The sequence below is a fragment of the Monodon monoceros genome, unplaced genomic scaffold (genome assembly GCF_005190385.1).
Source record: "Monodon monoceros isolate NGI ecotype Baffin Bay Population unplaced genomic scaffold, NGI_Narwhal_1 Super_Scaffold_4, whole genome shotgun sequence".
Lineage (NCBI taxonomy): Eukaryota > Metazoa > Chordata > Mammalia > Artiodactyla > Monodontidae > Monodon > Monodon monoceros.
The window spans coordinates 7,364,365-7,392,214 of NW_021703781.1; the positions used below are offsets into that span (position 1 = coordinate 7,364,365).

Consider the following 27,850-nt stretch of genomic DNA (forward strand, 5'->3'; position numbering starts at 1 on the left):
GGGGGAAGGGGTGGGTGGGGAAGGGAAGAACTGGGAGTTTGGGGTTAGCAGTTGCAAACTATTATCTATAGATGGATAAGCAACAAGGTCCTGCTGTACAGCACAGGGAACTATATTCAGTATCCTGTGATAATGGAAAAGAATATGAAAAAAGTAAATATATATATATATATATACACACACACACACACACACATATATATATATATATATATACACTGAGTCTCTTTGCTGTATAGCAGAAATTAACACAACATTGTAAAGCAACTATACTTCACTAAAGAAAAAAAGAGTATTTGAGTGGCTTAAAAAAAGACTGTCACAGGTGTGTACTGCATACCTCTGGGGATAACATTCACATGGCCAACAGTGTGGCTCTGAGCTCAGAAAAAATTCTTATGCTCATTGAAGAACAACAAAGCACAACATAATATAAGCATCAGATTGTGTTATTCTAAAACTATAATGTCTCTTATTTTTGTATCTTGGCTTCTGTATGAGAAAGCACGGTTGAACAGGGAACTAATAACTGTTTCTTTCTTGGGTAAGTTTTAGTCAGGCAGGTAAAGGGCTACCCTCATTGAAGGAAAGGAAGGCAAATGAGAACTTTAGAATGTTTGACTTCAAGTTGCTGTGAACCTCAGAATCACTACAGTGGCACAAAACTAGGAATAGGCTCCTAGAAACCTTTGAGTCTAAGAATAGAAAAGCAGAGAAAATTTGAAGGTTTCTTTTGGGTTAGTAAAATTGTTGCGGAGCACAGGCTCTGGACGCGCAGCCTCAGTGGCCATGTCTCACGGGCCCAGCCGCTCCGCGGCACGTGGGATCTTCCTGGACCGGGGCACGAACCCGTGTCCCCTGCATCGGCAGGCGGACTCTCAACCACTGCGCCACCAGGGAAGCCCCATCAAATTGTATATTTTTTTCTGTAAATATAATCATTACATGTTATTACTGGAAGAGAACGTAGACAGAACCTAAGCAAGGGTTGTTAGCTTTTTATTGCCTCTGACAGTTCGTTGAAATCTCTGGCCTCCTCTCGGTGTAATGTTTATAAGTGCACAAATTAAAATTACATAGATTGAAAAGGAAACCAAGTATATTGAAATGTGTTTATCAAAATATTATAAAATAGGTTTTCGATAAAGTAATATGTTTCTTTATGAACTCATTAAATAAAAGATCTAGTACTTGGTCTAATAATTATTGAGAAGAAAAGACGTGTCTAAATATTTTTAACTATCTACAACAGCTGTAATGTGATATGAAAATACCTGAAATCTTTATTGGTGACAAAATCGTAGCTACTACTAATCCTCTTAGTGTTTGTTGCTTAGATTACTGGTTGAAAGGAATGCTAAATTTCAGTTAGAAGTTAGTAAAAATAAAGGTGAATTTTCTCCCATCCAATTTACAGATTTTCTTTTTTGATTTCCATAGTAAATGACTACATGACTTTTTTTAAAAAAGGAAAAATAAAAAAAACCAACCTAATCTCGCCACAATACTTATAAATAAATAATTTCCCTTGACTTATGTATTGCTTCAAAAGACCTTAATTGTATAGTATATATATTCAGAAATCCATGGAGACAAAAGGAACCTTGAGAGACCATGTAATAAATGTACTCATCGTCTGTACAGATCTTTTCTTTTTTCTTTAAACCTTCAGACATATATTCCACCACTCCCCTTTGACCCTGTAACCCACATTCATTTTGTTTTAAAAGGCCAATGATTAATAAGTGCTTCATGCTTTATTAGACCAATAAGTTATCACACACCCACCCCAAAATGGCTGTGCGTTTTTGTGTGTCTGTGTGTATCTGTGCATGTGTAGGTGTATGCATATATGTGTGTATATATATATACACACACACACACAAATATATATACACTGTGTATGTGTATACAGCCTTCACATATTTAGTTTTATATTACCTTTAACTCTCTGATTTCTGGAAAAAGAGTACTACCAATATTTTGACTGCTTAGCTGAGCCCTATCTAGATAGCTCTGATAGTAGGAATTAATCCCTTCTATTTAAGACTCAGAGAAGAGCAGTATCTTTATTTTCTTAAAACCTTTGGTGTGCCTCTGTCATCTTATCATCTTGTATGTACTTTTTTTTTTTAAATTGGGGTATAGTTGCTTTACAATGTTGTGTTAGTTTCTGCTGTACAATGAAATGAATCAACTATATGTATACATATATCCCCTCCCTCTTGGACCTCCCTACCCCCCATCCCACCCCCTAGGTCACACCGAGCTGAGCTCCCGGTGCTATACAGCAGGTTTCCACCAGCTATCCATTTTACACATGGCAGTGCTCGTACGTCAATCCCAATCTCCCGGTTCTCCCTCCCGCCCCGCCTCGTGTCCACATGTCCATTCTCTACGTCTTCCTCTCTATTCCTGCCCTGCAAATAGTACTTTTTATTTGAAACCTCCAGCACACTGTATCTACATTCAAAGTAGCTGTTTCATCATGGCATGTAACAACATACTAACAAGTGGGAGCCATGCATTGCTTTAGCATTTTTTACATTTATGTTTAACCAAAATGTTGACCGCAGAATCTGGACATCATTCTGAGAGAAGGGGAGAAAAATTAATAGTCACATGATTCCCACCAGTCCTTGGGTTTAGAGACCATGGTAATGGAAACTGAATTTCTGTCTGTAACATTAGCATATGGTAATCAGAGCTCTCGGATTGGAATGCTGTTTAAGGAAGTCACTTTTGTAATGAAATCTGTGAATAACATACAGGTGGGCCTTCTTCCCGGTAAACTTGAACTAAGTATCTGAATCTCCGGATACTTACAGAGTGACATGAAGAGAATTAAGAGTATTATTTCCCCCTGATATTTATGCTGCCTATGGTGTTTTGTAAAGCAGCTCCCTTGTTCCAAGCCATGTGTATGTCCTGCTGCACTTAGAAATGTGCAAGTCTCTTGCTGTGACATGCTTATCACTATTTCGTGGTCAAGGTTACGTTCGTCATGTTTGTATGCACTGGATATTTTTTATCTTTATTTCAGAATCAAAGGATGTTTTTATTGTTTCTTATTTAACAAAAAACGAGATTTGTGTTCAGTGACCATGTGGTTTATCTATCTACTGTAGAAAATGCTTGACTATCTCAAGGAGAAAAAGGATGTGGGCTTCTTTCAGAGCCTTGCTGGCCTGATGCAGTCATGCAGGTAAGCACATGCTTTTTTCTTGCTTTGGTTCCACTCAATGGTTGTACCTTTTAAAGTACTTGTTTTACATTACTGACAGCACTTATACACAGAAGAATTTTTAATGATTAAACACACTTTTAAGTGGGACAAAAGTGTGGAAGTGTCTTATGTTCTATCTTGCTGTTAGGTGTTAGTAATGTTTTAATTACTAATTGTTCCACGTTAATAATGTCTTGAAATAGTCTACCCTGTGCTTAAAAAGGAACCTTGGAGAATTAATGTGTATTCTGCTTACTTGGAAATGAGTAGTGTATGATTTTTAAAAGACAAAAAACAAAATTCTTTTTCATTTTATCTGGGAGCCATTAGACCACTTCTCATCTGCCCTAAATGAATGAGCCTTAACCATGATCATCATGATTATGTTCATCATTTTCTGTTTTTTACAGTCTTTGAAATCATTCAGACAGCATTTGACTAAGGAACCTGCCACATACTTAATGTTATTATTCCAACTGGAAAAACATGATCATTCTAATTATATTTCAGTATGTCTGCTAACTTTGTAATGTTCTCCCAAAGTTGAAACCCATCAATGCCATATGCTTGACTTTCACATGGATCATTTCAGTGTGGACCCTGGAGAGAAACTAGTCTGGTACTAGGAAAATATGGTTGGTAGGCATTGAGTCAGTGTATGTTTTCAGTATCTGATAACATTTGGTTCACGTTTCACGATACACAGTTTTTAGACATTTGCTCGCCTGAAGAAAGAAAATGTTCTGTTAGGCCTCTAAATGTTTTCCTCCCTGTTATTGCAGTGTCCTTGACCTAAACGCATTTGAGCGACAAAACAAAGCTGAAGGACTTGGGATGGTGACCGAGGAAGGATCAGGTATTGATCACTTAAATTAAAAGCATCACGTGTCCCCACTTCTTCCCTGAAATTACAGAGAGATACAAGGTTATCTTTAAATAGACACAATGCTTATGTGACTCATTTAAAAGTTCATAGTTAGACACCCATGCAGGTCACACCCAAAACCCAATCTTCCATGTTGGTCATTGATTCCTTTTTATTCCAGATCTACTGTCAGTGGTCTTTTCCCTAGTTGGGTAGTAAATAAATATCCCTTATTAGAGAATTATCTATAAAATTCTAAACCACATGGATGAGCCACATTAGAAAATGTTTGACTTTCTTTGGCCACTTTAGCAAACTGTCAGGCTTTCAAATTCTTCTATCTCCTTAGGATAGTGATGCTTTCAGATCCTTCATTCCACCACTAGTCTTACTGTCTCCTCCCTTTCAGCCCAGTTATCCTTCTATCTCATATATGTCTTTGCAAGTCCAAATTGTTTAATGAAATAAAGAGTAATTTTTGTGTTTAAATAACTCTGATCACTTAATTTACATGTGCATGAAAATAATGACTCACCGATTCTTAGAGCTTTTCTCTCTATAAATAGATGTATGAACTAGAAAATTTAGCACACAGTGCATTTAAAGCAGAAATAACTATTGTTGCACATTCGTTTTGGTATTTATTAAGAAGAAAGTATCTTCACTATTTTTGGTTTTGATTTGTTTTTATTCTTTTGTGTTTGATTTTTAAATTAATTTAGTTTGAGTAAGGCCCTGTGTGTTTATCTGTTTTTGTTTGTTTGGTCTGGTTTGGAGTTGTCATCTTATCAATGTATTAGTTTTGGAACATTGGGTCTTCTATAAAACTAATCTTATTGCAAAAAATAAATTTTCTCCCCTCTGCCATTTGTAGTCTGCTTGCCTTTCTGAAATATTTTAGAATTAACTAATCTCTCTAATTATCTCTGTATATTTTTGTTCTCACAATAGGAAAAAGATTAGCTGCATTTTTCTTCTGGTATTTTAAAGATTATCATTTATACATATGCTAACACTGCTGCTTCTGTATATATCACCCGTGTAATTTTATTTTCTGCTTGGCATTTGAACGTATAGGTTCAGTAATCAAGTATTTGTCACAAGGCTATTTAATTGGGTTAGCTACCTTCAAGAAAAATCACCAGCAGAATTCTGAACTTACTTAGGTTTTTTGAAAATGGACATCAAGCCAAATGTCTTCATTACTAACCTTTGTGTCGACAGTTAACAACACCTGGCCTTGAGGGGCCCATCTGGAGAACTCAGAGCCATGACAAATCCCAGCTCCCATTAAATGCATGCCTCTTAATGTCTCACAGAAGTCCTGGGCATTTTCCAGCTGGAAAGTGCCTAAAAATGAGTCAGTTCTCTATCCAAAGTCTGACTTCCCTGTCATGGAATTAGAAATCAATTTCATTTTCCCCTGCAGTTTTTAGCTAATGTACCAGAGGCTCTGAACACAATTCCATTCATCATTCTGAATCACTCTTTACATCAGGTCCCCACAAAGAAATAGTGACCACCCAGGTTTATTTTACTGGGCCTCCTAGCCACTGTCAACCAGATATAGATGAGAATAACATTTGTGAGTCCCAAATCAGAAATAACTGATGAGAGGGACCATCCTAATGTGAGAATTAGTTCTGTCTCTCAATATGAGGTTGGTTTGATTAGTTTACTCTTTTTAAAGACACACACAAAAATAATTGCCCAAATTGATTAACACGTTTTCTATTTTATTTCCTTACAAACAGCAAAGCAAAAACAAACTCTCAACTTCTTTCTTTTTCCCCACTTCCTTTTCTTTCGACTACCGTCAATGTACTATTCTCCCTTCCTCAGTCATCACTCATGAGCGTGGTAATTATTAAAAATGAACTGCCTTTTCTTCATTTGCTCCTTTATTTGTTGTTAGCTTTGTGTACAGTCTTGATAGTGACAGTTTTTGTGCATTTTTTCCTTTTATAGACCCTTTTAACAAGTAGATTGTTTACTTCCCATCATTATGCATCCTTTTCCTTTTAAAACTTATATATCAAGCTTTCCTTTTTTTTTTTTTTCTCATCCTATGAGGATGTGCAGTTATTAACATATTAGACCTGAAGGGGCAACAAGCATTTAAATGATGGTTTTAGATTTGTTTGGTTCTGTTCTTTCATTTAACAAAAGTTCTGGTGGACCCAGTGTTTGCTGCTGTTGTGTAAATGAATGAATGTGTGCAGTAGTCTCCCTGTGGCATTTCTGTCTTGGACATACTGTGGCTTTATGGCTGCACCAAGTGGTGCACGGGAAAATCAGTGCCGATCCAGTGTGTGCTATGAATGGCTGAGTCTCATCTTAGCCATTGGGCTCTGCTACTTCCCTTCCAAGTATTGAGAGATCTGTAGAGTTTTTCTCTATTCTTTGAAAATATCACACATTAAAAACCTTCTACCATAAAAACAAATTTTCATTCTTGAGACCGAATTTAAAGAACTCTAGAAACAGTAGCAAATGTTCACTCTTCAAGCTAGGATAATAACAAAGATGGCATTGGTGTTGCAAAGTAGTCTCTAAAAGACATGACATACGATGGTAATAAAGAAGGGGTGAGATTTTTTGAATGGTACCTAGTATGTCAACAGGGCTTCAGAGATTAAGTTGTGCTTTCTGAATACGCACTGTTGCCTTCACCAGAATATCTTTTAGGAGAATATGCAGTGACCACTCATTTGCTGTAATGAATGGTACACTATTTCCCAGATTGAAAACACCTATACTGGCTCTATCTTTTGGCATACTTTTGAAATTTCTGTTACACGACCATTCTTTTAAGCTTCTGCAACTATTAAGAAAAGTTTGTACTCTCAAAGGAGAAAGGACATTGGGCACCCCTGTTGAAAAACAGAAAAGGCTGAAAAATCTAAATCTGTTAGTGATATCCTTGTTTCAAAGCTTAAGGCTTGTGCAGTATAGGCTCGGGACTGAGAAAATAATCTGATAGATCTAAATCTCCACCCTAACCAATTATCTTTATTAAGCTCAATCTCTTCCCGATGATGATAAAATGACCATAAATTATATTGCCATGGAAAATGTATAACTTGAATACATGAACTTTTTCATACCCACAACTTTCCCATGAGGTATTTTTCCTATTTTATAAATAAGGAGAGTGAGGGAGAGAAAGATAACATGGCTTGTCCAGGGTCACACAGTGAAGTGGCAGGGTCAAGGCTGAAATGCAGGCATTCTTCCTGTCTTTAATTTGCCCATTCCACATGCCTACTCCCTTCCCCCCCATCCTTCAGTAGTCTTTGGGGGGCTTATTTTGTGTTCAGCATGTTGGCTTAGGTAGAATTGTTGGTCCCTTAATGTAATGTCTCCTTTCAAAGACACCCATCTATTGCCGATTTTTGCATCCACCGTTGAAGTTTTAATATCACTTTTAAGCTTTTTATGGTTACACATGACATTCTTCATCTGGTGTTGAGATACCATTAGGGGAATATGTGCTTCTTTAAGCTTTGTATACAGCTGTCCCTCTGTATCCATGAGGGGTTGGTTCCAGGACCCTCCCCTTCCTCCCCCCTCCCCCAGCAGATACCATAATCCACAGATGCTCAAGTCCCTGATATAAAGTGGCATAGCACGGTCATACCTCTGTATCTGCAGATACAGAAGGACCACTGTATCTGGATCTCAGACTAATTGTTTATATTCTTTTCTCTACACTGTTACTGTCCTGTAGCCCTATCCCACCTTACTAAATTTCCCCCATTTCTACAAAAGCCTGGACCTCCCCCTTGTTTTTGTTTTTTTTTTTTAAAAAAGGTTCTTAAGCAAATGTGTTTAGGTTTGTCACGTGCTCAGTGTTGTCCTCTCTGTATATTTTTTAGTCCTATGTGTTTTCTTTTAACATAGAGTGAAGTTCAAAACCAAAAACCTATATAAATCTTTGAAATTTCATTCCATCCTTGGATTTCTAATTTGTTTTTCCTCAGTACCGTTTAACCTCATTAGTAATTCATGATGAGCTTGAAAGTGCAATTTTCCTTCTTTCAAACGTCTTCTTGGAATATAGTCGAAGATACTGCATTTGATTTTTGATCATTTTGCAGGGATCCTTGACTTCGTAAGCAAGATGAAATGGCGAAGCTGATCTGATTCCTCAGAAATTGTTTGATTTTCTAAACTGTTATATAAAACATTAATACAAGTTAAGCTTCTCAAATTTCCACCTGTAACTGATAACGTGTTGCATTGAGGTTCTTGCCGATATATTTATAGTGACCTCATGAAGTTTATGTGAAGTTGAAGATAAAAGGATTCCTTTTAATTAATTAATGAAAGGGATAATTAAAGCAATCTTTAAATATTGGCTACCCTAATTTTTCGTTAGTGTTTTTAGTGCTTAATTATTTTTTGGCTTTCTCCTGCCCCAGATTTTCAAAGTACTTTCCCAGGTATAATCCAGTGCTAACATCTGGGTTCTGACTATATTTCTTGCAGTTCCTATGGGTAAACTTTCTCTTCAAGAAAAAGCCTGTAGTTCATGGCACTAAATAGATTGTTTTTTAACATCCTTGCAGTTTTTAAACTTTGAAGCAGTCATTTAAATTTGAGTGGCTATTACGTGCTAGACACTGTCCTAGGCACTGGCATTCTATAGGAGTCCAGTATTGTGTAGACAGACTTGTAAACAAGCAACTTCAGAACAATGCCCTCTGTGTAAGAGAGAACTGAGTTGATACTTTGCCAGGGATGGGGAAGTGTCACCATAGACATAACACGTAGCCTGAAGTAGAAGTTTATCTGGTAGATAAGGAAGGCAAAGAAAGGCATTCCAGTGGAAGGAATTAGCATCAGCGTATGCAAAGTTTAAGGTACAAAACATATCAGAGGACAGTAACCAACCTGGTGCGGTTGAAGAGAAATGAACCCCCTAGAAGATGGAAAGATCGTTTGTGAGAGGTGCTGAAGGACCTTCTTTGCTCTTCCCAGGCATTTGTACTTTCTTTCTGAGACCCTGGAGAGCCATTAAAGAAATAACACTTAAGTGATACATTATGTTTTGTGTGACGATCCGCCTGGAATTAAATTCCTACATTCACTGTTCAGAATGCTTCCAGTAGAACCTAATCACCCTAAAAGGCACAGATCTCTCCTTTCTCAGTAATGCTAGTGTATTAAATGGGCATGGAGTTCTCCAAAGGTAGTGGTCACCACCATTTCCTTCACGGCAGCTGGGGAACTCTGCTTAACGGTAGATTGCAGGGAATTCTTCAGAGTATGCTTTCCATAATTACTGTTACAGGAGTCAGTCTGTTTGTCAGGAAGAGTGTTATAATTGGATTGCCTATAGCTGTTGTTGTCAGCACCAGGGTGTAAGATGGGTGTCCCATGTGAAGACACGGAGATCAGTTAGGATGCTGGTGGATGGAATGGGTGAAGGACATTAAGGATTTCAGTTAGAGTAATGACAACTGAAAGGCACTAAGAGAAGGCTACAAGAAGATGCACACTATTGAATATTAGATATAGGATGGATAAACAACAAGGTCCAACTGTACAGCACAGGGAACTATATTCAATACCCTGTGATAAACCATAATAGAAAAGAATGTATATATATATATATATATATATATATCTGAGTCTCTTTGCTGTACAACAGAAATTAATACAACATTGTAAATCAACTATACTTCAGTAAAAAAAAGAAAGAAAAGAAAAGAGACGGCTATAAGAGAAACAATCTGCAAATCATGTTTGAAAGCAAAAGATTTCTTCCCCCACAGCTAACCTATAACTTTAATTCTGTTTTCCATCGGTCACACCTAACTTTTTTCACACGCAGTGGTCATTGGTATTATCTAGGAATGCATTTTATACACTGGTGTCAGGTTGTTACCTTAGATTAAATACATGTACTTAATGGAATTATGAATGATTTATCATATTCACAACCCACCAGTATTCTATATTTTGGAAATCTAAAGGTTGTTTTTTAATGACTGCATGCCATTAAAACTTCACATTTATTCCTACTGTGTTTTGCATATTTCAAAGCAACTGTACTTGTTTGGACCAATTTGATTCTCCCAGCAGCCCTATGAATTCAGGAAGTCAGGAGACTGTTAATTTCCATACCAAAATGATGAAACAAAGACTCAGAAAGGTGAATTGACTTTTCTAAAGCCACGTGTCTAGAATATGGTTTTCCTTGGGTTCTAAAATTCATAAAAACAAGTTAGGAGTTCACAATTTAAATAATGTACAATAAGTGTAATGATTGTTAGTCAGAGATTGATTGCTGATGTGAGCTCTATAAAGTGTAGAAACTATGGCACACTGGATTCAGAAGGACCATACAATATCGAAATTACCTGTTTGTTGCCTGACTGTGACCTTCTTGAGGTTAGGGATTGGGTCCATTGGTCTTTTTTGTCCCTAGCACCTCACAAGGTGCCTAGCATATAGGAGACTGTGAATGTTTGCTGAAGTTTACTGAATTCAAGTCCTTTACTTGTTAATAGCTGTAGGACAGTAGTCAAGTTACTTAATTTCTCGGTTGTTTACCAAACCACAAAATGGGATCGTATCACCTCATTTGTAGGATTTTTGTAAACCTGAAATGAAATGATGAGAAAATATATCTAGCACAGTGCCTAGCACACCGTAGTCACTAACTAAATGTTAATCGTAAATCCATTTCAGAGTTCGTTAGTTGAGCTGTAATATTATTCAAGCAGCCATATTTAGACCATTTAAGCAATGATATTCAAACTACCCACATGGAATCAAATACCTGACTTTTCACTATTTAAAAATATTTTTAACCTTTATCCTTCAGTGTTTTCATATACAAAATAAATATTTAAGTCCTCTAAAGATTAGTAAGCAATCAGAATTATTTCCTCCATGGCAATGGGGGGCTCTTGAGAGCTGTTTAACAATAGATTACAGGGAATTATTTGATGCAGCCAGTGTCATGTTTCATGCTACTCACCCTTTTATCTCTGCACCATTAGAGATGCTGACCCTACAACGATGGGGATCTTAGTCTTCTGGAATCAATTGTTTATATATATATTAGTCTTTTTATTTATTTCATTAATTTTAGAACAGTTATTGATAATTAATTATTAACAGTTAAATCAAGCTTTGCCTGGAGATAAGTCTGCAGACTTTGAGCTATATCCGTGGATATTCTAAGTAAAAATTCTAAGTAAGAACAGCTGTTTTTATTGAACTTAAACACTTGTGTACTTTTCTATTAGTTGGATAAACCGATTGTGAGTAGAAAAGCCTTTAAAGTTGTGTTAACTTTATTAGATCTCTAAATGAGGAATTACTTTTTATTGGTAGCTTGAACAAATAAGGTCTACCTAATATTATTTCCAGGTGAAAACTTACATTTTTGAAAATATTTGGTCCATTAAAATTAAGGTGGCTTTTTGAAAATATGAACACATTTAATACCTATGTTCACATGACTATATTTATCATGTAGGCATGTTGTTCCCATCTTTATTTAGTGTCATTACCACTGCTACTAATAATATTAACCTCTCCACAATTGATAAAAAATGGTCATATAGATTGTGCAGAGCCAGTGAGGTAGACAGTGTACGCTTTACATTCATTTTATAGGTGAGAAAACTGAGGGACAAAGAACAAACTCATCATCACAACAGTATTGAAATAACTCTCCCTTTATTACAGTGTTAGAATTATAAGCCCCTTATAATTAAAAGTAAAACCAAAGGAATGCCCTTCACACTATCTACATTTGGCCATCATGCAGCTATTGCAAATAATATTTTTAAAATGTAAGAGCACTTTCAACTACATTTTACTCCATTTTGTTATTAATTATCAACCTTAGTTTCCATCTTACAATGGAATTTCTTTTGCATACATCACAAAATAGACTGTTGCTCGTGTACCTTCTGCAGACATAAAGCCATCATCCATCTCTGTTCCTGCACTGCCTACATGCAGCATGGGCAATGGCAGCATTTTAATCAGATAGTAATGTGTTCATTAAGCAATAGCACCTTAGTGGATACGATTAACCTGGTGTCAGCTGATGGTAAATGAAGTCTTGACCTGCCCCTCCCCCGCCCCCGACTTTCCCTCTTGTTCTGCTGTGTGCAGCGTGTCCTATGTAAGAAGTTACTCGTATGTGTTTCGGTATACAGTCCGGAAAATACTGTGCATGCCAACAGAAAAAAAACCTTATGTTATAAATCAATGTGCATCGTACAGAGCATTTTCAGGCACACTGGTAGACTACATGCTAATTTATTTGTGTTAACTTTTCTGAATACTTTCTACCAAGGGTTACTTACTCCACATTGAATATGTGAACATTGGAAGTATGTCCGTGGTTTTATTGATTCAATTTTCTGAAAAGCGAAAAAACCAAAACAAAACATTTTAGATGGGTTCACAAGGAGTCAATAAGTCTGTGTAACTAACTCATAACAGTTTGATTTAAATAGCATTTTAAAGTATCTTCATGAAATGATACTAAGTGTAATCAATGAAGAGTTTAGCTTATTAGCCTAGGCTGTTTCCTTTTTTCCTATCCTGTCATGAACGTGAACATGGAGGAATGGGCTTATCAGCCATGTATTGAGATTCAAAACAATGTGCATTAAACACATTAAACTTGCCACATCGCATTTGTAGACGTGGTGATCTTAATTTGGTCACCAAATATAATATCTTGCAGGCCAACAGGGAAACCAGTACAGTGATTTTATGTACTTTTTTTAATGTTTATATTAGTTTTCAAAATGGTTTTGCTTCCTAACCCTCCCATTATATGAAGCCTCTCACTTTGAAAGTCACAGACTGCAGACTGGTAAGTCCATCAACTCTCTATCATTATGATCATTCATAATTTTAGTTCCAGTAAACACATGATCATTGCATAGTTTTCTTTCTTAGCCCAAAGTATTTCCAGTCTGAAAAGTTATTATTATTTTTTCAAATACATGAGTATATTCATTCACTTGCCAAACAACATTTCTTTTTTTTTTTTTTTGGTCATTTTGCTTTCTAAACAAATTGAGATTCCAGAGCATACACTCATAATGTTGACAGTGTTTTTTTCACGGACACTCTATGCTTTTAAAATCAGCTTTCATTGGTGTGGTGCCTGTTTTTTGTTTGTTTCCTTCTTTGTGTTTTTGCTTTCAAAGTAACCTGTGATCAAGATACATTTAAATTGAAATGTAGATGAAAGATCGGAACCCTTTTCTGAGGCTTCATCCTTGCCCCACATGTATAGTTAGTGTTGAAATGATGCAGAGCACCTCCTATGGCACTGAGATGTCCTCCTTTTCACATTTCTTTGCTAGATTTAGCTCTCCTAGCAGGAGCCAGCGAAGTTTATCCTTTGGTTTGGTATTTAGAATTAGGTCTGCTTGTCAGTTCTTCCTCCTCTGGAAGGAATGCTCCAACCAATGAGCTCTCTACTTAGACAAGCTCATGAGAGAGTTAAGTGAAATGAGTTAAAAAACATTTTCCAGTCATCCAGAGTTTTCACAAAAGTCCTTTAATTAATATTTGAATAAAAGAAACTCTTGGTCCTGTTTTATGTATGTACTGAATACTTCTGCATTGAATCATTTGGTCAGACTCTGGGAACAAAGCAGACTTAAATTCCACATTTGTAAGAGACGCAGAGATCATTCCTACACAAATCTTACCAAAAAGGAAAAAAAGAAAGATAGAAAGAAAAAAAAAGTTTAAGTCTCTAATCTCTTCAGGTTGTTTCTAAAATGTTGCCAAACCCATGCTGCTACTTTTAACAGAGAGATATCTGAGTTTTTAAGATCCAAGTGTTCTTTTCTTACCAAGAAAAAGTGCATCTATCTGTCAAGCGCATGATCTTATGAGCTTCAGATAGAAAAGTGGCTATGATTTGTGACTGTTTTGGGTTCAGAACGATGCTACATCAACATGCAAGTTTGATGGAGGTGGGGATAGAAAGGGAGGGCGAGGCTAAGGTGGTTGATAACATTGGGTTCCTCTGGACTTCCTGCAGGAGAAAAGGTTCTGCAGGATGACGAATTCACCTGTGACCTCTTCCGCTTCTTGCAACTGCTTTGTGAGGGACACAACTCAGGTTTGTGAGACCCCAGACCATCGGTGCTACCCAGGAATAAGCATTTTGAAGCAATAATAGGAGTCTGTTAGTTCCAGTTATGCTTCCTCCCTTGGGTCAAGAAACAGTTCTTGAACATTACCTGCTGCGTAGGCGCTAGGAAATTTTCTCTATTGCATTGCCTCTTTCAAAGTCCTTTGCTAGCCCTTTCATTTAATTCTTTTTTTTCCTTTAATTAATTAATTTATTTATTTTTGGCTGCACTGGGTCTTCGTTGCCGCGCACAGGCTTTCTCTGGTTGCGGCGAGTGGGGGCTACTCTTAGTTGCGGTACACAGGCGTCTCATTGTGGTGGCTTCTCTTGTTGCAGGACACAGGCTCTAGGGTGCGTGGGCTTCAGTAGTTGTGGCTCGTGGGCTCTAGTGCACAGGCTCAGTAGTTGTGGCACGCGGGCTCAGTAGTTGTGGCGCACAGGCTTAGTTGCTCCGCGGCATGTGGGGTCTTCCCGGACCGGGGCTTGAACCTGTGTCCCCTGCATTGGCAGGCGGATTCCTAGCCACTGCGCCACCAGCGAAGTCCCTCACTTAATTCTTATTAGTTGTTCTCATGCTAGAGAAGACAGCTGATAGGTGAAGAAAGTTGTAGATCAGATAGATAGCTATAGAGACATACGTAACTCTGTTTCTTTTTTTACCACTGACTTACTGGGGGAATCTGCTTCATTGTGTAACTTTGCATGATGTATTTACATTCATTGTTTATATATCTGGTTCTCCACCAAGCTTGTGTATCCGTGAAGGCAGGAACTTGATCTTGATTTTTGCTTCCCCAGCACTTAACACAGTACTAAGGAATAAGGGATTATGGAATAAATCATTTAATTACTCCATCCTACAGGATGGAAGTTGTTTTCAGTCATTCACATGCCCAGAGCCCTAGAGCTAGGAATCAAGAAACAGGTGTTAGCAACCTCTTAGATGAAATTTGAATATTGATATTCTGTGAAGCACCTAGATTTGTTTTTGAGGTACTCACTTTGTATGGAAAATATAAATTATTCAATATTAAAACTATCAGATATAGCAGTGTACGTAGCCATGGTGATTTTGCTGGAGACATCATTTGCTTTTGGAGTTATTCAAAGAACTCATTTTACATTTTTGAATGCGCTTTAATAACATCTTTTGATCTTATGTAGATTTTCAGAATTATCTGAGAACTCAGACCGGCAATAATACGACTGTCAACATAATCATCTCTACCGTAGACTACCTACTGAGAGTTCAGGTACGTTGCTTTACGTTAGTAACAAATTAAGGGGTTGGTTGGTTGGCAAGATATGGTGGAGTTGTGAAACTGACATGTTGAAATGTGTTTTGATTTATGAGGTCAGAATTTGTAGAGATATTTTGGCTTTGATCACAGTCTTTCCCCAAGTCTTAGGTTGAAACTGCCACTATTGTCTTTGCCTCTGATCCTGGCTCTTACTTGGCTTATTTTCTTTCTATAAGTGGGAATATGTTTTTCCTACAGTTTTTAGCTTGATGGCATTTTAAATTCCTTTTCAATTTGTAAAGCATGAACGTGCTCTGTTCCTTCCTCTACAGTTAATAGATAAATAGGAGAAGGTTATTTGAAACGTTACTAAAAATGGGAAAGAAAGGCTTTCAAACTACTTACCATACACTTAAATTTAATAGCATAAGGTTAGTTCTTTTCAGCTCTTGAAATATTTGCATTAATTTAAAAATTCAGCTTAACACGTCATCACTTAAAAGTATCCTTGATAGTGTAGTAATGTTTTACACATTACTAGAACTGTTTCTCCCTTAATCTTTGCATATGTAAAAGCACAGCACTCTTACTTAAAGCTTAATGAGAAAAAAGTCCATTTTTGAAGCAAATATATCAAGAAGCATTGCTGAAAATATATTTGTGATTTTCAAAATCATGTCTCAAAACCTAAATGGTAGCCCAAATGGTATTATTCATTTAGGCAACTAAAGTTCCTTCACAATATAAGTTATTGTTGAATATATCCTGTTTGGAAAGATTGATCTTATTTAAATAATTTTTTTTTTTTTTTTTTTTTTTGCGGTACGCGGGCCTCTCACTGTTGTGGCCTCTCCCATTGCGGAGCACAGGCTCCGGACGCGCAGGCTCAGTGGCCAAGGCCCACGGGCCCAGCCGCTCCGCGGCATGTGGGATCTTCCCGGACCGGGGCACGAACCCATGTCCCCTGCATCGGCAGGCGGACTCTCAACCACAGCGCCACCAGGGAAGCCCTGATCTTATTTAGATGTTTGTTTACAGTTGTTGTCAGTATTTATAAGGAGTCCAACGAGTTTCTTCACGGGCAGTTACACAAGCCAGGAACATCCTGGAATTCTCATCAAAGAAATGTTATTGGCTTTGTTGGAGAAAAAGGAGACCAAATGTCTGGAACCCAGAAATATTGTTCTATGATTTGTCTAATTTCTGTGCTCACATAGTAAACACCTAACTGCTCTATGGATAAATATGCATTAATGTTATGAATCCTTATGGTTGTGAAGTTCAAGGTCATCGGAGACAGAAAGTCATTTTAAAAGCTAAGTTTTCTACTTCTAATCTTCTCTCCAGTTGTTATATATATCTAGGGAGGATGTCACCATATTTTATGTTTAGGAAAATCATTGATAATAGTACTTACCTTGCAGATATTTTTGTTTGCTTCCAATCTGTTATTTAAAATGATTTCCTGTTACTGAGTCCAGAACTGGACAGGTCTTTGGTAGCTTCAGATGGTGCCTTAATCCTCTCATGTCTCTTTTCCAGGAATCAATCAGTGACTTCTATTGGTATTACTCTGGGAAAGATGTCATTGATGAACAGGGACAAAGGAATTTCTCCAAAGCCATTCAAGTAGCAAAACAAGTCTTTAACACGCTTACAGAGTATATTCAGGTAAACCTTTAAACATTTCTGTTATTTGAAGAAGGAAAGAAAGAGAGAAAAGAGAGTCAACTGGTTAGCATTGAATTCCTTGGAAAAATGCAATATGCCTAAAGTATTTTCCTGCTCTCATCCACATGCTTAGTGACCCCTTCCATAGATTCTTAGCCAATTGGCCATTTAAAATACTCACTTGAGATGTGAATTTATATGGCATGAACCTGCTTTACCACTTGGCAGGTTGGGATATCATGAACTCCTTCAAGACATGAACCATGATGTTGACTGTGTCATACTTCCAGGGTCTGGTATATATATTAAGCACTCAATAAATATTAAGGAAGGAGGGGAGAGAAGAAGTGAAGGAGAGAGGGCAGAGTTGTAAACCACTTTTTATAGTATTCCAGTGAAAATAAGAAGTTTCATAGAAACTTTATGAAAAAGAAAAGAGCATTTAAAAACTTCATTTTAATACATGTATGTGTGTATTGTTGACTGAAAAAAAATGTGCAGCCTAGGAGTTGAGAATTATGTTTTATCTAGAGGACTTACTGAGGACTTAAGCCTGAGATGCAGCCTCTCAGATAGCTTTGAGGGACTGCTCCGAAAAGGTAAGGGAGGCTATATAGGATATATAGGGTTTTTTGGCGAAAACAAACAAACAACAACAAAAAAAAACAGGGAATCCGAACGTCAAAAGATTACTGTTAATTAAAGAAAATCAGACATCTTAAGTTAATGAATTTAGTGCTTTTCTGTGTATGGGAATGTATGGGATGATGCAAGAATCTGGGCTCATTGAAATCATTCCTTTGATGGGAACCTTAAATACCTAGGGCCAGTATCCTGCATTTCTCCATCCTGAATCCCCTCAGGGTGCACAGTCAGGGGGCAGCTGCAGTAGCTGATGTCTTGATGGCAGCAACATCCTTTGTTTACTGAAACGGCAGGCAACATTCTTTGTCCAGAGTATATTTACACACATATCTGTGTGTGTGTATATATATAAAATTATATAACATGATAATGTATATAATATAGGTCAAATTCCAAATTCCATGAATAATATACCTTTTTTTTTTTTTCACCTTGATTTGCTTTCTATTCTTCTTGGGGTAGACTTCTAGTCTTTTTTTTTTTTTTTTTTACATCTTTATTACAATATAATGGCTTTACAATGATGTGCTAGTTTCTGCTTTATAACAAAGTGAATCAGTTATACATATACATATGTTCCCATATATCTTCCCTCTTGCATCTCCCTCCCTCCCACCCTCCCTATCCCACCCCTCTAGGTGGTCACAAAGCACCGAGCTGATCTCCCTGTGCTATGCGGCTGCTTCCCACTAGCTATCTATTTTACGTTTGGTAGTGTATATATATCCATGCCACTCTCTTGCTTTGTCACAGCTTACCCTTCCCTCTCCCCACATCCTCAAGTCCATTCTCTAGTAGGTCTGTGTCTTTATTCCTGTCTTACCCCTAGGTTCTTCATGACATTTTTTTTTTCTTAAATTCCATGTATATGTGTTAGCATACGGTATTTGTCTTTCTCTATCTGACTTACTTCACTCTGTATGACAGACTCTAGGTCCATCCACCTCATTACAAATAGCTCAATTTCATTTCTTTTTATGGCTGAGTAATATTCCATTGTATATATGTGCCACATCTTCTTTATCCGTTCATCCGATGATGGACACTTAGGTTGTTTCCATCTCCTGGCTATTGTAAATAGAGCTGCAATGAACATTTTGGTACATGACTCTTTTAGAATTATGGTTTTCTCAGGGTATATGCCCAGTAGTGGGATTGCTGGGTCATATGGTACTTCTATTTGTAGTTTTTTAAGGAACCTCCATACTGTTCTCCATAGTGGCTGTACCAATTTACATTCCCACCAGCAGTGCAAGAGTGTTCACTTTCTCCACACCCTCTCCAGCATTTATTGTTTCTCGATTTTTGGATGATGGCCATTCTGACTGGTGTGAGATAATATCTCATTGTAGTTTTGATTTGTATTTCTCTAATGATTAATGATGTTGAGCATTCTTTCATGTGTTTGTTGGCAGTCTGTATATCTTCTTTGGAGAAATGTCTGTTTAGGTCTTCTGCCCATTTTTGGATGGGGTTGTTTGTTTTATTGTTATTGAGCTGCATGAGCTGCTTATAAATTTGGGGGATTAATCCTTTGTCAGTTGCTTCATTTGCAAATATTTTCTCCCATTCTAAGGGTTGTATTTGGTCTTGTTTATGGTTTCCTTTGCTGTGCAAAAGCTCTGAAGTTTCATTAGGTCCCATTTGTTTATTTTTGTTTTTATTTCCATTTCTCTGGGAGGTGGGTCAAAAAGGATCTTGCTGTGATTTATGTCATAGAGTGTTCTGCCTATGTTTTCCTCTAAGAGTTTGATAGTTTCTGGCCTTACATTTAGGTCTTTAATCCATTTTGAGCTTATTTTTTTGTATGGTGTTAGGGAGTGATCTAATCCCATATTTTACATGTACCTGTCCAGTTTTCCCAGCACCACTTATTAAAGAGGCTGTCCTTTCTCCACTGTACATTCCTGCCTCCTTTATCAAAGATAAGGTGACCATATGTGCGTGGGTTTATCTCTGGGCTTTCTATCCTGTTCCATTGATCTATCTTTCTGCTTTTGTGCCAGTACCATACTGTCTTGATTACTGTAGCTTTGTAGTATAGTCTGAAGTCAGGGCGCCTGATTCCTCCAGCTCCGTTTTTCGTTCTCAAGATTGCTTTGGCTATTCGGGGTCTTTTGAGTTTCCATACAAATTGTGAAATTTTTTGTTCTAGTTCTGTGAAAAACGCCAGTGGTAGTTTGATAGGGGTTGCATTGAATCTGTAGATTGCTTTGGGTAGTAGAGTCATTTTCACAATGTTGATTCTTCCAATCCAAGAACATGGTATATCTCTCCATCTATTTGTATCATCTTTAATTTCTTTCATCAGTGTCTTATAATTTTCTGCATACAGGTCTTTTGTCTCCTTAGGTAGGTTTATTCCTAGATATGTTATTCTTTTTGTTGCAGTGGTAAATGGGAGTGTTTTCTTGATTTCACTTTCAGATTTTTCACCATTAGTATATAGGAATGCCAGAGATTTCTGTGCATTAATTTTGTATCCTGCTACTTTACCAAATTCATTCACTAGCTCTAGTAGTTTTCTGGTAGCATCTTTAGGATTCTCTATGTATAGTATCATGTCATCTGTAAACAGTGACAGCTTTACTTCTTCTTTTCCCATTTGGATTCCTTTTGTTTCCTTTTCTTCTCTGATTGCTGTGGCTAAAACTTCCAAAACTATGTTGAATGAGAGTGGTGAGAGTCGGCAACCTTGTCTTGTTCCTGATCTTAGTGGAAATGGTTTCAGTTTTTCACCATTGAGGACGATGTTGGCTGTGGGTTTGTCATATATGGCCTTTATTATGTTGAGGAAAGTTCCCTCTATGCCTACTTTCTGGAGGGTTTTTATCATAAATGGATGTCAAATTTTGTCAAAAGCTTTCTCTGCATCTATTGAGATGACCATATGGTTTTTCTTCTTCAATTTGTTAATATGGTGTATCACATTGATTGTTTTGCATATATTGAAGAATCCTTGCATTCCTAGAATCAACCCCACTTGATCATGGTGTATGATCCTTTTAATGTGCTGTTGGATTCTGTTTGCTAGTATTTTGTTGAGGATTTTTGCATCTATATTCTTCAGTGATATATATCGGCCTGTAGTTTTCTTTCTTTGTGCCATCCTTGTCTGGTTTTGGTATCAGGGTGATAGTGGCCTTGTAGAATGAGTTTGGGAGTGTTCCTCCCTCTGCTATATTTTGGAAGAGTTTGAGAAGGATAGGTGTTAGCTCTTCTCTAAATGTTTGATAGAATTTGCCTGTGAAGCCATCTGGTCCTGGGCTTCTGTTTGTTGGAAGGTTTTTAATCACATTCTCAATTTCAGTTCTTGTGATTGGTCTATTCATATTTTCTATTTCTTCCTGGTTCAGCCTCGGAAGGTTGTGCATTTCTAAGAATTTGTCCATTTCTTCCAGATTGTCCATTTTATTGGCATAGAGTTGCTTGTAGTAATCTCTCATGATCTTTTTTACTTCTGCAGTGTCAGTTGTTACTTCTCCTTTTTCATTTCTAATTCTATTGATTTGAGTCTTCTCCCTTTTTTTCTTGATGAGTCTGGCTAGTGGTTTATCTATTTTGTTTATCTTCTCAAAGAACCAGCTTTTAGTTTTATTGATCTTTGCTATCGTTTCCTTCATTTCTTTTTCATTTATTTCTGATCTGATCGCTATGATTTCTTTCCTTCTGCTAACTTTGGGATTTTTTTGTTCTTCTTTCTCTAATTGCTTTAGGTGTAAGGCTAGGTTGTTTATTCGAGACGTTTCCTGTTTCTTAAGGTAGGCTTGTATTGCTATAAACTTCCCTCTTAGAACTGCTTTTGCTGCATCCCATAGGTTTTTGGGTCATCGTGTCTCCATTGTCATTTGTTTCTAGGTATTTTTTTGATTTCCTCTTTGATTTCTTCAGTGATCACTTCGTTATTAAGTAGTGTATTGTTTAGCCTCCATGTGTTTGTATTTTATACAGATCTTTTCTTGTAATTGATATCTAGTCTCTTAGCATTGTGGTCGGAAAAGATACTTGATACAATTTCAGTTTTCTTAAATTTACCAAGGCTTGATTTGTGACCCAAGATATGATCTATCCTGGAGAATGTTCCATGAGCACTAGAGAAAAATGTGTATTCTGTTGTTTTTGGATGGAATGTCCTATAAATATCAATTAAGTCCATCTTGTTTAATGTATCATTTAAAGCTTGTGTTTCCTTATTTATTTTCATTTTGGATGATCTGTCCTTTGGTGAACGTGGGGTGTTAAAGTCCCCTACTATGAATGTGTTACTGTCGATTTCCCCTTTTATGGCTGTTACTATTTGCCTTACGTATTGAGGTGCTCCTATGTTGTGTGCATAAATATTTACAATTGTTATATCTTCTTCTTGGATTGACCCCTTGATCATTATGTAGTGTCCTTCTTTGTCTCTTCTAGTAGTCTTTATTAGAACACTCCCTAACACCATACACAAAAATAAGCTCAAAATGGATTAAAGACCTAAATGTAAGGCCAGAAACTATCAAACTCTTAGAGGAAAACACAGTCAGAACACTCTATGACGTAAATCACAGCAAGATCCTTTTTGACCCACCTCCTAGAGAAATGGAAATAAAAACAAAAATAAACAAATGGGACCTAATGAAACTTCAGAGCTTTTGCACAGCAAAGGAGACCATAAACAAGACCAAAAGACAACCCTCAGAATGGGAGAAAATATTTGCAAATGAAGCAACTGAAAAAGGTTTAATCTCCAAAATTTACAAGCATCTCATGCAGCTCAATAGCAAAAAGCAAATAACCCAATCCAAAAGTGGGCAGAAGACCTAAATGGACATTTCTCCAAAGAAGATGTACAGACTGCCAACAAACACATGAAAGAATGCTCAACATCATTAATCATTAGAGAAATGCAAATCAAAACTACAATGAGATATCATGTCACACCAATCAGAATGGCCATCATCAAAAAATCTACAAACATAAATGCTGGAGAGGGTGTGGAGAAAAGGGAACCCTCTTGCACTGCTGGTGGGAATGTGAATTGGTACAGCCACTATGGAGAACAGTATGGAGGTTCCTTAAAAAACTTACCATACGACCCAGCAATCCCACTACTGGGCATATACCCTGAGAAAACCAAAAAGAGTCATGTACCAAAATGTTCATTGCAGCTCTATTTACAATAGCCAGGAGATGGAAACAACCTAAGTGTCCATCATCGGATGAATGGATAAAGAAGATGTGGCACATATATACAATGGAATATTACTCAGCCATAAAAAGAAACGAAATTGAGCTATTTGTAATGAGTTGAATGGACCTAGAGTCTGTCATACAGAGTGAAGTAAGTCAGAAAGGGAAAGATAAATACCGTATGCTAACACATATATATGGAATCTATAAAAAATGGTCAGAAGAACCTAGGGGCAAGATGGGAATAAAGATGCAGACCTACTAGAGAATGGACTTGAGGATATGAGGAGGGGGACGGGTAAGCTGTGACAAAGTGAGCGAATGGCATGGACATATATACACTACCAAACGTAAAATAGATAGCTAGTGGGAAGCAGCCGCATAGCACAGGGAGATCAGCTCGGTGCTTTGTGACCACCTAGAGGGGTGGGATAGGGAGGGTGGGAGGGAGGAAGATGCAAGAAGGAAGAGATATGGGAACATATGTATGTGTATAACTGATTCACTTTGTTATAAAGCAGAAAATAACACACCATTATAAAGCAATTATACTCCAGTAAAGATGTAAAAAATAGATAAATAAAATTTCTGCCTTTTTCAGAAAGCAAAACATTGCCATTTTCTAGAAGACTAGTCAGTCATCTTTCCTTTCTGTCTTCTGTCTCCATGGCCAATATTACTCTGACTCAGTCACTGTGATTGAAGTGCCATGTGCAAGGATAAAATAGGACGACGAAACGTACAGTTTGCTTTGTTAGACTAATCTGTGGGGGAAAGAGTTAAGTAAAAATAACAGATTGTATCCCCAGAGCCTCGCATTCTTACAGGTGTTTGTAGAATGACTGTGTGAGTGAACTATTCATGGCCAAGTGAAGCCGCCAAGGCTGAGTGGCACAGGGGAAAGATGGCAGAATGGCCATTCCTCACCTCCTCCAGGCTCATTCTCTCCTCTGTTTTCGTAGCTTGGAAGGATCTCACTTTTTCTCTTGTCTCCATGGGCAGGGCAGAGGATCCTTATTTCAGTATTTAAAAATGGAAAAGCCACACTTGATAATGCTAATAACTCTTAATTCAGATACAAGCAAAGTTTTAAATCCAGTCCAGTCCACTCATGTTCCTTTTTCCTTATCTTCCTTGGCTTCCATTATTACCTTAATATACTCATCGGTGTCTAGAAAGAGAGCAATACAAAGTTTGGTGTGAACTGTCCTGATTAAGTAATAAGATTGATTGATGACATTAGCAAGCCAGTGAATTTTATAGAAACAGGAAAATGGCTTCTATATAACAAATAAAAGGTAAATTCCTTTCAGCCAAGAGTAGACATTTCTTGGTTCCTAAAGTAAGTGAGAGTCCTAAATTTATATAAAACTAGAAGCATCCATTGAACTTTCACTATGTGCAAAATCATTTATTCTAACTTGTTTATATAACACAGAACATTCTAAATGAACATTCAAGGAATAATAGGTAAAGAAGGAAGGCTTATTATGGCCTGTTCATGTTTTAACTTCTCAATACTCCTTGTTTATTTGACATTTTTATATAATTTAATCAACTCTCCAATTATATATACATATATATATACTTTTTTTTTTTTTTGGCCACACTGCACGGCTTGTGGGATCTTGGTCGAACCCCGGCCCTCAGCAGTGAAGGTGCCGAGTCCTAACCACTGGACCACCAGGGAATTCCCTAAAAATATATTTTAATAAAAATTTATTTTGGAATAATTTTAGATATACAGAAAAATTGCAAAGACAGTACAGAGAGTTTCCATATATGATTCACCCAGCTTTCCCAGCTTTGGGCATTTTAAGTAACCATGATACATTTGTCAAAACTAAGAAATTAACATCAGCCCCATTCTATAACCTAAATTACAGACTTTATTCCGACTTTACCAGTTTTTTCTTTAATGTCCTTGTTCTGTTCCAGGAGCCAACCCAGGGCACCCCATTGCCTTTAGTGAAACATACTTTGAAGATATTTGCCTTAGCATTGTGTTTATCGATTATTGTTGGTACTGTGAATAAAAGCTCATTGTTCGCTTCATACTTAACTTTGGGCTGGCTTTTAGTCGACAGCACTGCATGTTGCTTTTGGACTCCAATTTTCGCTAACTGTAGAAAATTATGCAAGGAGGGGGAAATCCAAAACCATCAAAATGAACATAATCTTCTGTAAGATTTCAACTCCAGTTTTCATAAGGGGGGAAGGAGAACTGCCTGAGAAGAAGGACATTATATTGTCCAAGTGCCTGAAGTTAAGACCACAGGATGAGTCGTGAGAAGAGAGAAAGCTGTATTTGCGTTCCACGAGAAGGTCAACCAGAAAGTAACTGCCTTCTGGCAGTTAGCCAGGGTGTCTGTTTGTTTTTTAATTTATTTTATGGAAGTATAATTGACGTACAATGTTGTGTTAATTTCTGCTGTACGACACAGTGATTCAGTTATACGTATATACACATTCTTTTTCAGATTCTTTTCCATTATGGTTTATCACAGGTTGTTGAATATAGGTCCCTGTGATAGACAGTAGGACCTTGGTGTCCATCCATTCTTTGTGTAATAGTAGCAAGGGTTTTATATGTTATAGACACTGAATAGATCAGGAGAAATAGGCCTGTGAGGTGGCAGGCAAGACACATGTTCCATTCAGGTAGTGAACAGTTCTCAGAAGTCGATGGTCTGAGGCTGAGCGAGTCCTGGAAAATACCTTCTGTGTGTTTCAGGTTTACAAGGAAAAGTAGGAACTTGGGCCTCTGGTTTGCAGCTCTGTCGCATAAGGTTTGCAAAACAACTCTTGGTCACCTGGGGTTTCAGAATATCTTAGTCGTTTCTAATATTTTAACATTTGGTTAAAACCTTAAACACCACATGAAGAAAATGTTTGTTTCTTCAGGAAAAATCAAATTTATTTTCTTCGAAATGGCCTTCTGGTGTCCACCTAATGCCCTCCAGCACTTTCCACCCTCCCCAGTGTTAGCACATGAGGTACATTGCCGAGGCTGGACCACAGTGGAATCCTGAAGATCCGTTGCTTTGACCCAGAGTTATTTTAACAGCCAGACAGGACTAACGTACACTGTAAAACCAGTTTGGCCTGGTACGTTGAATGGGCTTAATGTATTAACCTCTAAGTTAAAAGAACTGACTCCTCCCCACTGTCTCTTCAGACTTGCTCTGTGGGCCCGCTTCTTTTTTTTTTTTTTTTTTTTGCGGTACGCGGGCCTCTCACTGTAGTGGCCTCTCCTGTGGCGGAGCACAGGCTCCGGACGCGCAGGCTCAGTGGCCATGGCTCACGGGCCCAGCCGCTCCGCGGCATGTGGGATCTTCCCGGACCGGGGCACGAACCTGTGTCCCCTGCATCGGCAGGCGGACTCTCAACCACTGCGCCACCAGGGAAGCCCTGTGGCCTGCTTCTTTATCCCTCTTTGAATGGATCTTGTGCGCTGGCCACTCTCAGATAAATAAAATTCCTTCAGTCACTTTGTCACCAGGATTGTCTCACTGCAGTAATCGTATGGTGGCACCATCACTTAACTCTTATCCAATTTAAAAATCCCCCTCACCCTTGGGCTTGATTTTGTGCCGGAAAGGCCTTGGGGTAGAGGGCAAGAAGTAGGATCTGGGTTTCTCCACCGTCTCTCCACAGGGTCATCTGCTTTTCCTCCTTCCCCTCCTGCCCGTCTCAGGCTTCCTCGGGGTTGGAATTGTGCACATGAGGAAGGATTAGGGAGGGTAGGTCTCCCTCCGGCACGTGGAATTCAGGGCTGCACTGTGGAGCCTGCCCGCTGGGGTGGCATGTTGTATTCTTTCTCTAATGAGGGGGCTTGGCCCTCTTACTGCTTCCAGTGCCTGGAAATACCTCTTTTCCCACCCAGCTTCATATTATTCCACAGACCCTGTGCATCTGGGGGTCCCCGTCCACCTTGGAATCACATTACCCTTTCAGACAGTTTTGTCGGCAAGATTTCAAAGTCCTGCCAGACAAGATAGCTCCCTCCCCAGTACCCAGCTTAAGAAATCTTCTGTTGTCACTTTCCGTCTTCACAGTCCCTACGACGGGACTGTATGCTAGGCAAGCTCGGGATGCAGGAGCCGAGCGCTCCTGATGGCTCTCTTGACCCCTCCTCTCTCCATGGTGTAAAGGGAAGTGGGCAGCCGTCTCCTCTCCTGCAGCAGCAGGGGTGGAGGTTGGGAGGCCTGGCACCTGCAGAGCTCTTTCCAAAGTCTTTCGCTTTTCGGCTTCAGCGCCTTTATATCTTTGAGGTAGAAAGATCTACTTAGTTTCCTTTCGCAGGTACTGAATCTAGCACCTTTCTTTTGGAATACTGAGATACTTGGCACTTACTGTCTTTTTGTTACTGAGCTAAACTTAGGTCTGCCCACCCTCACGCAGTAAAGTCAATCTGCTGACACCCGGTGGTGGTGAAGAGAAGTGCAGTGTTTATTGCAGGCGCCAAGCAAGGAGTCCAGGGAGCCTAGTGCTTAAAAGGCCCGAACTCCCTGAAGGCTTTCAGGGGAAGGTTTATAAAGACAGGGGGAGGGACAGGGCTTGTGGGGTGTGTGATCAACTCGTGGACATTCTTCTGACTGGTTGGTGGTGAGGTAATTGGAAGTCAGCATCATCGACCTTCTGATTCCAGCCAGTCTGGGGTCTCCGTGCTTGTGGGCAGCCTGCAGTTCACTTCTTCCACCTGGTGGGCGTTTCCGCATCTGCCATACAGCTCAAAGGACATGGCTCAGAATATTATCTATAGACCTTGAGAAGAAACTAAAGGTCCTTGACTTGGTTTAATGGCTAAAGTTTTATTTTGTCTTGCTTGACTGTTTTCCTTTCTTTCTGCATTTGTCCACTTCTTTGATTAAATGTATTCTTTGACTAAAGGT

The 27,850-nt window shown here is 38.2% G+C and overlaps 1 protein-coding gene across 1 annotated transcript in view; it reads left to right on the forward strand.

The window, feature by feature from the left end:
- Positions 1 to 27,850, forward strand: part of RYR2 (ryanodine receptor 2) — a 721,906-nt gene that overhangs the window by 638,851 nt on the left and 55,205 nt on the right. The window contains exons 80-84 of the mRNA XM_029245584.1: positions 3,129 to 3,205; positions 4,009 to 4,082; positions 14,134 to 14,214; positions 15,391 to 15,479; positions 17,010 to 17,138. Coding sequence (XP_029101417.1) covers positions 3,129 to 3,205; positions 4,009 to 4,082; positions 14,134 to 14,214; positions 15,391 to 15,479; positions 17,010 to 17,138 — 450 coding nt within the window. The remainder of the gene's footprint in view (positions 1 to 3,128; positions 3,206 to 4,008; positions 4,083 to 14,133; positions 14,215 to 15,390; positions 15,480 to 17,009; positions 17,139 to 27,850) is intronic.